Source organism: Saccopteryx bilineata, chromosome 4 (assembly GCF_036850765.1).
Source record: "Saccopteryx bilineata isolate mSacBil1 chromosome 4, mSacBil1_pri_phased_curated, whole genome shotgun sequence".
Lineage (NCBI taxonomy): Eukaryota > Metazoa > Chordata > Mammalia > Chiroptera > Emballonuridae > Saccopteryx > Saccopteryx bilineata.
Genome location: NC_089493.1, coordinates 103241765 through 103257181, shown reverse-complemented (window position 1 = coordinate 103257181; position 15417 = coordinate 103241765). Strand labels below are relative to the sequence as shown.

The following is a 15417-nucleotide window of genomic DNA, read 5'->3' as shown; positions in this document are numbered from 1 at the left end:
TGTCCCCCTCCCTGCACCTGAATCATTCAATAAAAAATAAATAAATAATGCCCTGGCCATGTAGCTTGGTTGGTTAGAGCGTCGTCCCAAAGTACAGTGGTTGCTGTTTCGATCCCCAGTCAGGCACATGCAGAACGTATCACTGTTCTTGTCTCTCTCTCTTCTCACTAAAATCAATAAATTTAAAAAATAATGAAAAATAAAAATGATTCTGCTTAACTGTTAAAACTTTAACCCTAATGCCATTTGAACTTTTTAATGACTTGAATGTATTTTATTTTGTTTAATCAAGTTATGAATTTTCAATAAAATGTTTATTATAAGTAATAAGTGAAAAAAGATCCTTTATCTATGAGAAAGCAGAAAAAATTATCCTTTTGTTTTAGAATTATAACTTAGTCTCCCTGTGTCAACATAAAAGAAAATGTGAAATTTTTTTTTATTTTTATTTTTTATTTTTCTGAAGCCGGAAACGGGGAGGCAGTCAGACAGACTCCCGCATGCACCCGACTGGGATCCACCCGGCACGCCCACCAGGGGGCGATGCTCTGCCCATGTGGAGCGTCGCTCTGCTGCAACCAGAGCCATTCTAGCACCTGAGGCAGAGGCCACAGAGCCATCCTCAGTGCCTGGGTCAACTTTGCTCCAATGGAGCCTTGGCTGCGGGAGGGGAAGACAGAGACAGAGAGGAAGGAGAGGGGGAAGGGTGGAAAAGCAGATGGGCGCTTCTCCTGTGTGCCCTGGCCAGAAATCGAACCCGGGACTCCTGCACCCCAGGCCAATGCTCTACCACTGAGCCAACTGGCCAGGGCAAAATGTGAAAATATTTTAAGTGTAATTTTTTTCTTGCTTTCTCTATGTGATTAGCTAGAGTTAGGTGGCCTCCTTAGCTATTTCTATTGATCCTTTTCATAAATTTATCATAGGCATTTATAAAAGCCTGTTTCTTCTTAGATGTTATTTGGTTTACACTTATTTATTCATGTAGGTATTCTTTTTTTTTTTTTTTAACAAGTAAATTTATTATTTTTTTAACTTTATTTTATTTTTTTAATTTTTTTTTTTTTTAAATTTATGTATTTTAGAGAGGAGAGAGAGAGACAGAGAGAGAGAGTAGAGGGGGAGGAGCTGGAAGCATCAACTCCCATATGTGCCTTGACCAGGCAAGCCCAGGGTTTCGAACCGGCGACCTCAGCATTTCCAGGTCGACGCTTTATCCACTGCGCCACCACAGGTCAGGCCTAGGTATTCTTTTGTTAGCAACTGTGATCCAGGTATGAACAGACAAAAAAAGTATTTTTACGTTAATGTGTCCATCATTTCTTCTGTGGGTTACTTTAGTATTTCCTAGCACGTCTTTTGGACTTGAATCTTGCCTTTGCCCATTTTATCCTGCATTCCACTACATGGTATTTCCCTCTGTCTCTCCCTCCCTCCCTCCGCCTTTTTTTAGGTTTTTAAAATTGATTTATAGAGGGAAGAGAGAGAGAGAGAGAAAAAGGTGGGAAGGAATGGGAAGAATGAACTCATAGTTGTTTCTCGTATGTACCTTGACATGGCGAGCCTGGAGTTTTCATCAAGCAGCCTCAGCATTCTAGTTCAGTGCTTTATCCACTACATCACCACAAGTCAAACTGGAATGGTTTCTTTTAAATACAGCCTTTAATAGGTGACCAAGAATCTATCTTTGCCAAAGCAGTGCCTACTCACTTGCCAAACCCCCAAGAACCTGATAATGTTACCAAAGCCAGTAGACACCAAGAATAGAGCATTTGTCCAGGAAGTTAGTTAGTGTACCTTACATTGTGTATGTATTAAACAAGATGTTGTTTTATTTCAGACAGAATAATATAGAAGAGCAAGGGGATTTTGTGGTCTATTCCTTTTTATGGCTTTTGTGAGTGAAATAGAGATAAGTCTCAAAGACTGAAACTTTCCCTTGCTTATGCAGTCCTAATAGCACCAGTGTCTTTTATTATGCTCATTTTAGGAGACTACAAGATACAAAGACAGGAAGGGTAGGAATGTGCCCCCTGGTAATTTTGCAGTCTAAAAATGCTATCCATACACACATAGAAATATTTAAATATGTGTTTATAGGAATTAGTTAAGATTTACTTACAGAAATGAAGCTTCCTCAAATTGCTAGTCTCCTACTTGTTGCTTACTAAAATGTATTGGAGTGGAAGCTATCTTGTATTTTTAACAGTTTATGAGCCATTGATTAATATATTTTCGTTTAAAGGGAATAAGCTAATTAGTACTTTTCATAACTTACTTGGGAAAATACAAGTTATAAATTAAAGATGTAATAACATGTTTTATAATAATTTTATTTATGCTAGGTATATTTGAAGTTGTTTAGAAATTTTAAGAAGGTAACTTTGGGTTTTTTTGTTTGTTTGTTTTTTCGTTTTTTGTATTTTTCTGAAGCTGGAAACGGGGAGAGACAGTCAGACAGACTCCCGCATGCGCCTGACCGGGATCCACCCGGCACGCCCACCAGGGGCAACGCTCTGCCCACCAGGGGGCGATGCTCTGCCCCTCCTGGGCGTCGCTCTGCCGCGACCAGAGCCACTCCAGCGCCCGGGGCAGAGGCCAAGGAGCCATCCCCAGCGCCCGGGCCATCCCTGCTCCAATGGAGCCTCGGCTGCGGGAGGGGAAGAGAGAGACAGAGAGGAATGAAGGGGGGGGGGTGGAGAAGCAAATGGGCGCCTCTCTGTGTGCCCTGGCTGGGAATCGAACCCAGGTCCCCCGCACGCCAGGCCGACGCTCCACCGCTGAGCCAACCGGCCAGGGCCGTAACTTTGTTTCTTGTAAGCCAATATCACTTGTTCAGTAGACTTTTTTTTTTTTTTTTTTTTTTTTTGGCTTTTTCCGAAGTGAGAAGCGGGGAGACAGACTCCTGCATGCACCCAACTGGGATCCACCCAGCATGCCCACCAGGGGGCGATGCTCAGCCCATCTGGGGTGTTGCTCCGTTGCAACCTGAGCCATCCTCAGCACCCAGGCCAACTTTGCTCCAGTGGAGCCTTGGCTGTGAGAGGGAAAGAGATAGAGAGAAAGGAGAGGGGGAAGGGTAGAGAAGCAGATGGGTGCTTCTCCTGTGTGCCCTGTCTGGGAATCAAACCCAGGACTTTCACATGCCAGGCCTATGCTCTACCACTGAGCCAACTGGTCAGGACCCAGTGGATTTTTTTTTAAATGTTTACTAGGAAACAGACATTGATTGATCCTTCACTTATGGTTATATTTTCTAAACTTGAATTACTGTGTTCATAAAATAGTCTCATTTTTACAATTTTACAAAAAATACGCCCCTGCTGGTTGGCATATTGGCCTGGCGTGTGGAGGTCCTGGGTTCGATTCCCAGTCAGTGCATACAGGAGAAGCAACCATCTCAACCTCTTCCCCTTCTCTCTCTTTCTTTCTTTTTGTGCAACCCCCCCCCCCCCCCCCCCCCCCGCCCATCCCACAGCCAAGACTGGATTAGTTCAAGCTTATTGGCCCCAGGCACTGAGGATGGCTCTGTGGAGGTTCCACATTAGGCACTAAAAATAGCTCAATTGCAAGCATGAGCCCCAGATAGGCAGAGCATCAGACCTAGATGGAGCCAGGTAGATCCTGGTCGGGGTGCATATAGGAATCTGTCTTTCTCCCCTCCTCTCACTTAAAAGAGAAGAAAAAAAATGCAATGTATTTTCTGAGGCTTTTTGTTCATTTCTGTGTAGATACTTACAAGAAGGTTAAGGTTTCGTTTGGAGCGTGCGCCTGGTGAAACTGCATTGATAGACAGGACTGGCAGGATGTTGAAGATGGAACCCTTAGCTACAGTTGAATCTCTGGAACAGTACCTCTTAAAAATGGTGAGCACTTTCAAAAGCAGGGTGAAATCATCATTCTCTACTGTGGTTTAGCTCCTTAGAAAAGTAATTTGGGAAGTATGCATCCAGTTTAGAGTAATATAGTTTGATCTAATACTTCTAGGAATTTATTCTAAGAAAATAATCTTTATACATTATAAATAGTTCCTTCATAAAAATGTTTATTACAGTTATTTGCAGTACTATAATATTGCATAAACCTTTAATGCACTATTAATGCAAGTCAGTAAATAAATATCAAATTAATAATTGTTTCCATTAATTTGAATACTATATTATATAGTGATAAAAATATATAAAAACTGATGAGAAAAATGTTTTTGTATTATATAATCAAGACTGTTTTACTTTAGCTGTTGAAATAATAAACTAAAGAAATAATCTATGATATTAATAGAGGAGTACTTTGTGGAAATTTTTATTTTTTTTAAATTTTATATTAGTATTTGTTATACTAAAATAACTCATTAAAGGGATAGGAAAAGAGTGGCAATATGTTTTACAATAGCATTATTAAAGTGACTTTTGTATTTTCTATGGTTTAGGTAGCAAAGCAGTGGTATGATTTTGACCGATCTTCATTTGTTTTTGTTCGAAAATTAAGAGAAGGTCAAAATTTTGTCTTTCGGCACCAGCATGATTTTGATGAAAATGGAATCATTTACTGGATTGGGACAAATGCCAAGTAGGTCATTCTCTTTAATGTGGATTGGAAACATTCACCTGGAATAAGAATTCCTGGTAGTAGGATAAAATTTTAGTATCCTGTAATTTAAGGAATTTTGTCTAATAGGTTAAATTTAAGACTATCTAAATTAATTTTTATGAATAAAAATGTTTAATTATTGTAGCATTTTAAAAATTGATATAATTTTATGTAGAAAAAAAGCTAAAATGAACAAATGCAGTTATTTTAATAGTTAACTGCTCATTTTTTTCTTATAGAACTGCATATGAATGGGTAAATCCAGCTGCTTATGGACTTGTAGTAGTAACATCATCAGAAGGAAGAAATCTACCTTATGGCCGCTTAGAAGACATATTAAGTCGTGATAATTCAGCTTTAAATTGTCATAGCAATGATGATAAGAATGCCTGGTTTGCGATAGATCTGGGTCTCTGGGTGATACCATCAGCATATACACTTCGTCATGCTCGTGGTTATGGAAGGTCTGCACTGAGAAATTGGGTTTTCCAGGTATCCAAAGATGGACAGAACTGGACTTCTTTGTATACCCATGTTGATGACTGCAGTCTCAATGAACCAGGGTTAGTTGAGGAGTCTTTGTGAATTGGAAAAATCAATAAGAGCTATGTTTATAATTATGTATCTTTAGGACTCTCTGAGATATTGTGTATCTTTAGGGTTCTCTGAGATATTGAAGTAAGATTTTCTTTCTAAAAATATCACTTGATAAATACAGTTTAGGTATTAGAACTTGAAATGCTGACTTTAAACTTTGTCAAAAGCTTTAAGTTAAACAGTATAAAGCTAAGCATATTTACTTAAAAAGAAATTGATACATAGCAACAGAATTATCTTTTTACTAAACTCTCCTTTATGTTCACATAATACTTGTAAATGTTCAACAAATTAACAATGGCTTATTGCTGGTTATTGAGTATGGATGACTTTTGAATTTTTATTACTTTTTTGTATTTTTTTCCTACATTTTATATGGTGATCACATACAAAATTTTAAAGACAGAAGGTCAGTATTACATTTCCAAAATTTTAGTTATAATAAGTTTTAATTATACATTGTAGCACATTTAGAGGAATAAATAGTGTGGAGTTAAATTTACTTTCTGTATTTGATGTAGTATGGAAGGAGCATTTTAAATAGGATCATTAGGTAATGTATATTTTTAAAAATTTAGTGATTTTAGAGAGAGAAAGGGAGATAGAAACATTGATTTCTCGTTCCATTTATCTGTGCATGCATTGGTTGATGCTTGTATGTGCCCTGACTGGGGATCAAGCTGCAACCTTGGCGGACCGGAACAATGCTCTAACTAACTGAGCTATCCGGCCAGGGCCTAGATAATATTTCCAAGTTTATTAGGCATGTTATTTAAAACTTTGCAAGAATTTAAAAATATTTTATCATATAAGCATATTTGTTACTAATAAAATTTCTTATTTCTTTGGATTTTATTAATCATAAATCACTTAGTGTTATGAATCAATCACTTCTCGGCCTTTTGGCTAAGATCAAGTATATTGTTATAAGTCAAATTAATAGTATACATTTAAACATTTCGTATTTAACTTATTTTCTTTCTTACTATATTTCTCCCTTTGATTGCTTTTTAAAAAAATTATTTATTGATTTGAGAGAGAAACAAATAATCGACTTATTGTTCAACTTATTTATGCATTCATTATTTGCTTCTTATATGTGCCCTTACCAGGGATTGAACCCTCAATGTTAATGTATCAAGATGATTCCTTTGATTTCTTCATTCCTATGTAACAAACTATTGACTGAGTATAAGTGTGTTTATTTTTCTATAGTTTTCTATTATATAAAAAGAAATCTTCTGCACATTAAATATCTTATTTGTTTTAAAACTTTACACAATTTTTTCTTTAACACATTCATAGGTCAACAGCAACCTGGCCTCTTGATCCACCCAAGGATGAGAAACAAGGGTGGCGACATGTGAGAATTAAACAGATGGGGAAGAATGCTAGTGGTCAGACTCACTACCTCTCACTGTCTGGATTCGAACTTTATGGCACTGTAAATGGAGTATGTGAAGATCAGCTCGGTAAAGAGATGATAGTGGGTTTTCCTAACTTACTGAAACAGTTAAATTGATCTAAAGTGATTTTACTTACATTTTTCTAATTTTTACTTTACAGGAAAAGCAGCTAAGGAAGCAGAAGCTAATCTTAGAAGACAGAGACGTCTAGTACGCTCCCAGGTTCTGAAATACATGGTTCCAGGGGCTCGTGTGATCAGAGGCCTTGATTGGAAATGGCGAGATCAGGATGGCAGCCCACAGGGAGAAGGTACTGTCACTGGAGAACTTCATAATGGTGAGTAGGTGCTTAACATTTGTGCTGTAGAAATCAAGTACTTAAATAACAAAATATTCTTCTTTTTCTATTTTGGGATAATTTATAAATTGTATCAATATCTCTGTATTATGTGAAGAACTGATGTATTTCACATAAAAAGTGGGGAAAATATTATGTATTTAGAAATATAGGAAAAATTTAAATTCCTAGGTTTTGACTTAAAACTTACTGCTAATATTTTGAAGTGATTAATCAGGTAGTATAAGTTGAATCCTCTCAAGGTACATTTTCTGCTTTTTTTAAAAACTTTTTTATTATTCATGAACTTTCATTGATCTTTATCTTAATTTCTGATGCTTTTCTATCTTATTAGCCCAACAGGAATCAGGCAGTACTTTTTTACTCTATTATAAGTCATGGAGAAGAAAATGAATTAGCATTTTTAGTGAATGTTTTTTAATAAAGCATAGAACAAGAATCATAGCTTTTTCATTTAGTAAGTAAAAGATTTTTCACAGTGTTTCTCAAACTACCATCTTTTTTCTTTGGGATTTTAAAGTTTTGTTTCGTAATGGTTATTGTTTAAGTCAAAATAATTTTTAACCTTTGATGCTGTATATTTTAGGAAAGTCCATACCCATTTAATAAATTGCTATTAACTCCCAGAAGCAAATACTATGACAATTTTTTTTTTATAACTTACAAGGCTGATTTATTAGTGGCTAATTTGCCAAACCAGTGGTAGGTTCTTAGGAAAAGTGATGATTCTTAGGAGAATGACTACAATTTAATATTCTAATATATTCATGTTCTGTATGATAAAGCCTATAAACTCTTTAATTTTGTTGCTTTTAAAAAATTTTTGTTGATTGATTTTTAGAGAGAGAGAAAAACATCGATTTGTTGTTCCACTTATTTATGCATCTATTAATTGATTCTTGTTTGTGCCCTGACGGGGGGGGGGGGGGTCACAAACCTTGGTGTATTGGGATACAAATACACCACAAACCTTGGTGTATTGGGATGATGCTGTAACCAACTGAGCTACCCAGCCAGGGCAAGATTCTGTTTCTTGAATTATATTACTACCAAATAGAGTTCTTTATAGTCATGCCTTAATAGCAAAGCATTGTCATCATAGCAGGTTAACAGTGAGTAAGCATGTATGTGCCAAAATAAAAGCCAGTAATAGTTGAGATAATTATAGTATCATTCAACTCAGAAATTTTAAATGTTCCTGTTTTTAGGTATCTTAGTGATACTTTGTGAATATTCCAGTTCTCCTAAATTGTTTGTTTTGGCCTTTAAGTGTTTGGGCTAGTTAGGGATGTGTGACTATAGTTCATTTTATTAGGGCTGGAATCAACTGAAGCAACTGCATAGGAAAATTGGAATCTAATAATTTCAGAATTTAGCATATAGGAAAGGCTATTTTTTTTTCTGATTTGACAAACGTAGAGAGTTTTGGCTCACTAGGATGGCCATTTCCTATTAGTCATATCTTAAAACCTTTGCATCAGAGAGGGTTCTTAGCTTTCAAATACTTAAGCTGACCATTTCTAATAATGACTAGTTATTACTGATGCTATCTTTTTATCTATTTGGGGGCATGGGAGGAGTTTATAAAGTTTTATATCTATACACTTAATGAAAAGTATGTATGTACCCTCTCAATACCTTTAGATATCAGTTTAAACACATTCTGAAGCCTAATATGAATGGCTTACATTTTAAAATTATTTTTCTCCATTTTTTTTCCCCTAAAGAATCTGTGTTGGTAGGGCTATTCAACCAACACATAGATAATAATTTTTATTTATTCCAAAAGTATGAATACCTGCCATGTAAAGGTACTTTGTGAGACTTCAGATATACAATGGTCAACAACAAAGCATGATTCTCTACCTTCTGGGTGAAACAGATAAACATATAGTTACATATTTTGATATAAGTGCTGTGAAATTACCAGTTTATTTTTAGACCAATTAATAAAATGAAAATGTTATTTTTTATTTGGGGTTGAGATATGTTTGTGAACCTTTACTTTTTTTATACTTTTCCATATTGCAGAGGAGATAGTTAATTGTTGGTTCTTTAGAGTTTTTTTCAGCATAAAGAATAAATTGAGACAGTTAAATCTGCTGTAAACTAGATTATGTAGATTTGGGATATTTTTCTTCTCAAAGAACTCATATGCAGAAAATCCCCACAGGTAATTCAATACTGTTTGTACCCCTCGAACCTCATCATGCACGTAGATGAATTTGGTGTGTGACTGTATGTATGAGTGTGTACATGTACATGCATGGGGTACATGCGTGTATGGTTAAAGGACTTTAAACTTTATAAATACTTTTCATACTTTAAAGTAAACATCTTATGTGTTTTTCAATGAAGTGTAATTAGTTTATAACACTAAAATAAGATTGTAAAATTTCTACTAGTGTCCTTTCTAATAGGTACTTTATTGCTTTTGGAGGTTAGTTGCTTAAAAAAAAACACATCATTTTCCAAGTACAAGTAGATATAGATTGAATATCATTGTGCTAATAAGTTCTTAAATGTTTTTAGCTTTAGCATATAGGTTTAATAAAAGAGCTTAGCATACTTTTAAATTTTTATTTTTAGAATTTTCTGCTTGTTCAAATTTACTAAACTTAATCATAAGAGTACCAAGTAACCACTGAACTTTGAGAACACAACCGAAATGCTAACTTAGTGATATTTGAGCTAGTGACTTAAAATTTCTACAGTGATATATATTTTGTCTGTCAATTATTGGACTTAGCCCAAATTCAGAAATTAATGGTAAGCCAGCACGTTTTTCTGTAAAGAACATGTGACCACATTGTCTTTAGCAACTAAAAAAACCATTTTACCTAGATTTCATCTATATTGTTGAAGTTGCACAAGTATTTTACCATCTGTATCAGTTCTTTTTTACGATTTTTAACAATTCTTCCACTTAAAAGATACCCCAATAGACATAAATATGACCCTCCATTGTTTTTAAATATCACCAAAGTGAACAGTTCAGAAATAATAGGAAAAATAGGAAGAATTTAATTTTAGTTGGCAGATCTTAAATGACTATAGAAATTCAGAGAAGTACTACAACACTGATGAAAAGCTGATCCCATATTGTGGAGCTACTGTCTGACACGCTCCTATCTGCTTTCTGCTGGGTCTCACAAACTCCTGTCCCTTTCCAGGCTGGATTGATGTCACCTGGGATGCTGGTGGCTCAAACTCTTACCGTATGGGCGCAGAAGGAAAATTTGACCTCAAGCTTGCACCAGGGTACGACCCTGATACAGTGGCATCACCCAAACCTGTTTCATCCACTGTTTCAGGCACAACGCAATCATGGAGCAGCTTGGTGAAAAACAACTGTCCAGACAAGACATCTGCTGCTGCAGGCTCCTCAAGTAGAAAAGGAAGCAGCAGTTCTGTGTGTAGCGTGGCCAGTAGCAGCGACATCAGCTTGGGTTCGACCAAAACGGAACGGAGATCAGAAATTGTAATGGAACACAGTATAGTTTCAGGAGTTGATGTCCATGAACCAATTGTTGTTCTTTCATCTGCTGAAAACGTCCCTCAAACAGAAGTAGGGTCATCTTCCAGTGCGAGCACCAGTACCTTAACAGCGGAAACGGGAAGTGAAAATGCTGAAAGAAAGTTAGGCCCTGATAGTTCTGTTCGTACTGCTGGGGAGTCTAGTGCAATATCCATGGGAATTGTTAGTGTTAGTTCTCCTGACGTTAGTTCAGTATCTGAGTTAACGAATAAAGAAGCAGTTTCACAACGACCCCTTAGTTCCTCAGCAAGTAACAGACTGTCAGTGAGTTCTCTGTTGGCTGCTGGGGCCCCTATGAGCTCTAGTGCAAGTGTACCTAACCTATCCTCAAGAGAAACATCTAGTTTGGAGAGTTTTGTAAGGAGAGTGGCAAACATAGCACGGACTAATGCCACGAACAACATGAATCTAAGCCGAAGCAGCAGTGATAACAACACTAATACTTTGGGGAGGAATGTGATGAGCACAGCAAGTAAGTGAGCTTTACCTTATGGAACCCAATGCCTTTTCCACTCTGAGGGATGCAAAGTCAAGTTTCTTGTTCAGTGGGTTCTGGCTTCAGTCTTTAACTAGGTCATTAACCATGTTAGATGCAACTTCATCAAATTTATAGTACTTAAGGAATATGAAGTTAAGATCTGTAGAACCATATTTAAAGAATTCAGGTCAGGTGTGATAAAGAGCCTCTTATTGTGAAAGGATAAAACAATAACACTTCTGTTTTTCACTCTATGAAAAATCATTAAGAGCAGTTGCATGAGGAAATAGATGACTATTAAATATCATCATAGTCAGTTGAAATCACAGCATCACACTGGTATAACTTTTACTTAGGTCCTAAATTGTTATTAACTGCAGAAAGTTATTTGATTTTAATTTAAGCTACTAATGGGTCAAAGTAGTTCCCTTGGAAATTATTAGTGGGAATTATTCTATAGCTTATTTCACTTTTTTAAAAGCTAGGCTTAATTTTTAAACACCTAATAGTGTTATAAAAATAAGAATTTGTAGTTGGATTTCAGTTGGGTTCCCAAAGTTGTTGCTTTTCAGACATTTAATAATTTAGTGTTTTCATGACCTCATTCTTTTTGCTAAAATACAACCTAGTTTTTCTAAAGTTTATACAATCCTACCTATTTGTACTGATTTGCTTCATTTTTATCTTTAGCTTCTCCTCTTATGGGTGCTCAGAGTTTTCCTAATTTGACCACACCTGGTACTACATCAACAGTGACTATGTCAACATCCAGTGTTACTAGCAGCAGCAACGTAGCTACAGCAACAACAGTTTTATCAGTTGGTCAGTCATTAAGTAATACTTTAACCACCAGCCTCACATCAACCTCCAGTGAGAGTGACACAGGTCAGGAGGCAGAGTATTCCTTATATGGTAAGTTATAGTTTAAACTATTTAGATATTTGTATAGTGATACTTTTATTTTCTGCTGGGATTTTTAATTTTGATTAGGAAAGAATTATTCTCTTAACAAATGCGCCATCTTCATATAAGATGAAAAGAGTTACATACTATGAGGGACTATTAAGAAATTGCTGGATTAAAAAAGAAAAGATATTACCGGATTATAAAAAGACATCTATGAACTTTTGTGTGTCATCCTTTTTTGTCTTTTGTCACTAATGAAGTTGTATTAGAAGAACCATAAAAGATATTTGACACCTTTATCAGAGAATAGAAGTGTAATAGATTAATAAACTTGATTAAAGTGATATTTCTTGTACACTGTAATGTAACAGGAAAAATACTCCTGTGCATTTCTTCTACTCAATACAGAATACTTCACTTCTGACACTTCTGACTACCAAATGTTTGTGAAGTTTTTCCATACCAAGCAGTTCTGAAACACCACCATCTGGGGTGTCCTACAGGTCAGCTCCATGTTGACACTGTCTACTTACCTGACGTAGTGTGAGATTCTACAGGTTAAAAGGCTCAGTTCTACAACATTCCCCTCCCCACCCATTACCCCTTTTTTCAGAAGTTAATTGTAAGCCCCTTATATCTGTGTCTCTGACCAACTGGTTATAAATTGGAGGTCTCCACGACCCCCTCCTCAGGTTGGATTGATTTGCTAAAGTGCCTTTCAGGATTTGAGAAAATACTTTATGTAGATTACCAGTTTATTATAAAAAGGATATAATTCAGGAAACAGAAGTGATCCACAGGGTGAGGTCTGAAAGGATCCTAAGCACAGACACTTCTGCCCTCTTGGAATTTGGGGACTGTCCCAGACCCACCTTGCTTGTGTTTTGCCATCCATCCTGGAAGCTCTCTGAAACCTTATCCTTTGGGGTTTTTGGAGGCTCACTTTATAATTTAGGCACAATTAAATCATTAGCCATTGCTGATTGAATTCAATCTTTGGCCCCTGTTCCTTTCCCAGCGGTCTGGAGAATGGGGTGGAAGTTCTAACACATTAGAGTGTTAATAATAATTAGATATGATTGGTTCCATTGACAACCAGCATCCATTTTTAGATTAAGTAGTGGTTTTCTAAAAGTCTGCTCATAAAAACAACTTTGGCTAGAAAACAAAAGACACCTGTAATATTATCATTTAGGGAATTTCAAATGTTTTAGGAACTCAGTGCTTGGAAGAGAGACCAAATATATCACAGCTATTATCAAGGCCTTTTGGAAATAATTCCTTAATTAGGTAACATTTGAATTTTTCAAATTAATTTTTGCCTAGAAAGTTCTATAATTACATTACCATGGCTTCCATGCTGTATTCAGTGATAGAACTATTTGATTATATTAGAATATATTTCTAATCATCTTATCTTATTAGACAAGTAAAACATTTTATAGAGAGTAAATATAAATGAAAATAAAAATCATCCAATCCTCACCTTTTAGAAAATAATAACTTATTTGATACATACCATTTGTGGTGTTATGTTCTCTTTCTCTTTTTTTTTTTTTTTTTTTCCTTTTTTGTATTTCTCTGAAGCTGGAAACAGGGAGAGACAGTCAGACAGACTCCCGCATGCGCCCGACCGGGATCCACCCGGCACGCCCACCAGGGGCGACGCTCTGCCCACCAGGGGGCGATGCTCTGCCCCTCCGGGGCGTCGCTCTGCCGAGACCAGAGCCACTCCAGCGCCCGGGGTAGAGGCCAAGGAGCCATCCCCAGCGCCCGGGCCATCCTTGCTCCAATGGAGCCTTGGCTGCAGGAGGGGAAGAGAGAGACAGAGAGGAAGGAGGGGGGGTGGTGGAGAAGCAAATGGGCGCCTCTCCTATGTGCCCTGGCCGGGAATCGAACCCGGGTCCCCCGCACGCCAGGCCGATGCTCTACCGCTGAGCCAACTGGCCAGGGCCTCTTTCTCTTTTTGAATAAATTTCATTATTGATTTTAGAGAGGAGAGAGAAACATCAATTTGTTGTTCCACTCATTTATGCATTCATTGCTTGATTCTTGTTTGTGCCCTGACTGGTGATTTGAACCCTCAATCTTGGTGTATTGGGACAATACTCTAACCACCTGAGCTACCAGACCAGGGCTGTTCTCTTTTTTTTTTTTCTTTTTTCTTTGTTTTTTTTTTTTGTATTTTTCTGAAGCTGGAAACTGGGAGGCAGTCAGACAGACTCCCGCATGCGCCAGACCAGGATCCACCCGGCACGCCCACCAGGGGGCAACGCTCTGCCCACCAGGGGGCGATGCTCTGCCCATCCCGGGCGTCGCTCTTTTGAGACCAGAGCCACTCTAGCGCCTGCAGCAGAGGCCGTGGAGCCATCCCCAGCACCCAGGCCATCTTTGCTCCAATGGAGCTTTGGCTGCGGGAGGGGAAGAGAGAGACAGAGAGGAAGGAGAGGGGGAGGGGTGGAGAAGCAAATGGGCGCTTCTCCTGTGTGCCCTGGCCGGGAATTGAACCCGGGACTTCTGCACACCAGGCCGACGCTCTACCACTGAGCCAACCAGCCAGGGCCGCTGTTCTCTTTTTTTTTTTAAACAAAAAAATATTATATCCTTTCTAGAAAGCTCTTTCATTCAATAATACATTGTGGAGATAATTTCACATTTTTCAGTGGATTTCTTATTTTTGAAATGGCTGTCAAATATTCCACTGTTTGATTGTATGATCTTTATTTAATAATTTCTCCATTTTGGATATGTAAGTTAAACAATTTTATATTACTATAAACATTGCTATTAGTGAGTATCTTTGAACTATATTTTTGTGTAATTAGACTTTCATTATTATTGTTTTGGAATATCTTTTACTACAGATCTTAGATCAGATTGCCGCCTCTTTTTAAAAAATTACTTTTGTTAATTCTCCTTGCTCCAATGGAGCCTCGGTGGGAAGACAGAGACAGAGAGGAAGGAGAGGGGGAGGGGTGGAGAAGCAGATGGGCGCTTCTCCCGTGTGCCCTGGCCTGGAATTGAACCCGGGACTCCCGCACGCCAGGCCGACGCTCTACCACATATGGCCCTGGCCGGTTTGCTCAGTGGTAGAGCGTCGGCCTGGCGTGCAGAAGTCCCGGGTTCAATTCCAGGCCAGGGCACACAGGAGAGGCGCCCATCTGCTTTTTCACCCCCTCTCCTTCCTCTCTGTCTCTCTCTTCCCCTCCTCCAGCCGAGGCTCCATTGGAGCAAAGATGACCCGGGCGCTGGGGATGGCTCCTTGGCCTCTGCCCCAGGCGCTAGAATGGCCGTGATTGCGGCAGAGCGACACCCCAAGATGGGCAGAGTATCCCCCCCTGGTGGGCATGCCGGGTGGATCCTGGTCGGGTGCATGCGGGAGTCTAACTGCCTCCCCGTTTCCAACTTCATAAAAAAAAAAGGAAGAAAGAAAAAAATTGTACAGTTGTATAGAGCAGTTACTGTGAATGGAACCTGCAGGACCGGAAATTGCGCCGAGTGAGTCACTGAGTGAGTGGTGACTGACTTTGAAGGCCTATGACAT

The 15417-nt window shown here is 38.0% G+C and overlaps 1 protein-coding gene across 3 annotated transcripts in view; it reads left to right on the top strand.

Annotated features, from left to right (window-relative positions):
* The window catches only part of HECTD1 (HECT domain E3 ubiquitin protein ligase 1), a 107917-nt gene that overhangs the window by 68095 nt on the left and 24405 nt on the right, over positions 1-15417 (top strand). Inside the window, exons 20-26 of one of the 3 annotated variants that reach the window (XM_066277662.1) lie at positions 3732-3866; positions 4430-4569; positions 4830-5153; positions 6493-6659; positions 6754-6930; positions 10125-10961; positions 11658-11879. In XM_066277662.1, coding sequence (XP_066133759.1) covers positions 3732-3866; positions 4430-4569; positions 4830-5153; positions 6493-6659; positions 6754-6930; positions 10125-10961; positions 11658-11879 — 2002 coding nt within the window. The remainder of the gene's footprint in view (positions 1-3731; positions 3867-4429; positions 4570-4829; positions 5154-6492; positions 6660-6753; positions 6931-10124; positions 10962-11657; positions 11880-15417) is intronic. The other 2 variants (XM_066277663.1, XM_066277664.1) reach the window with 2 other exon arrangements.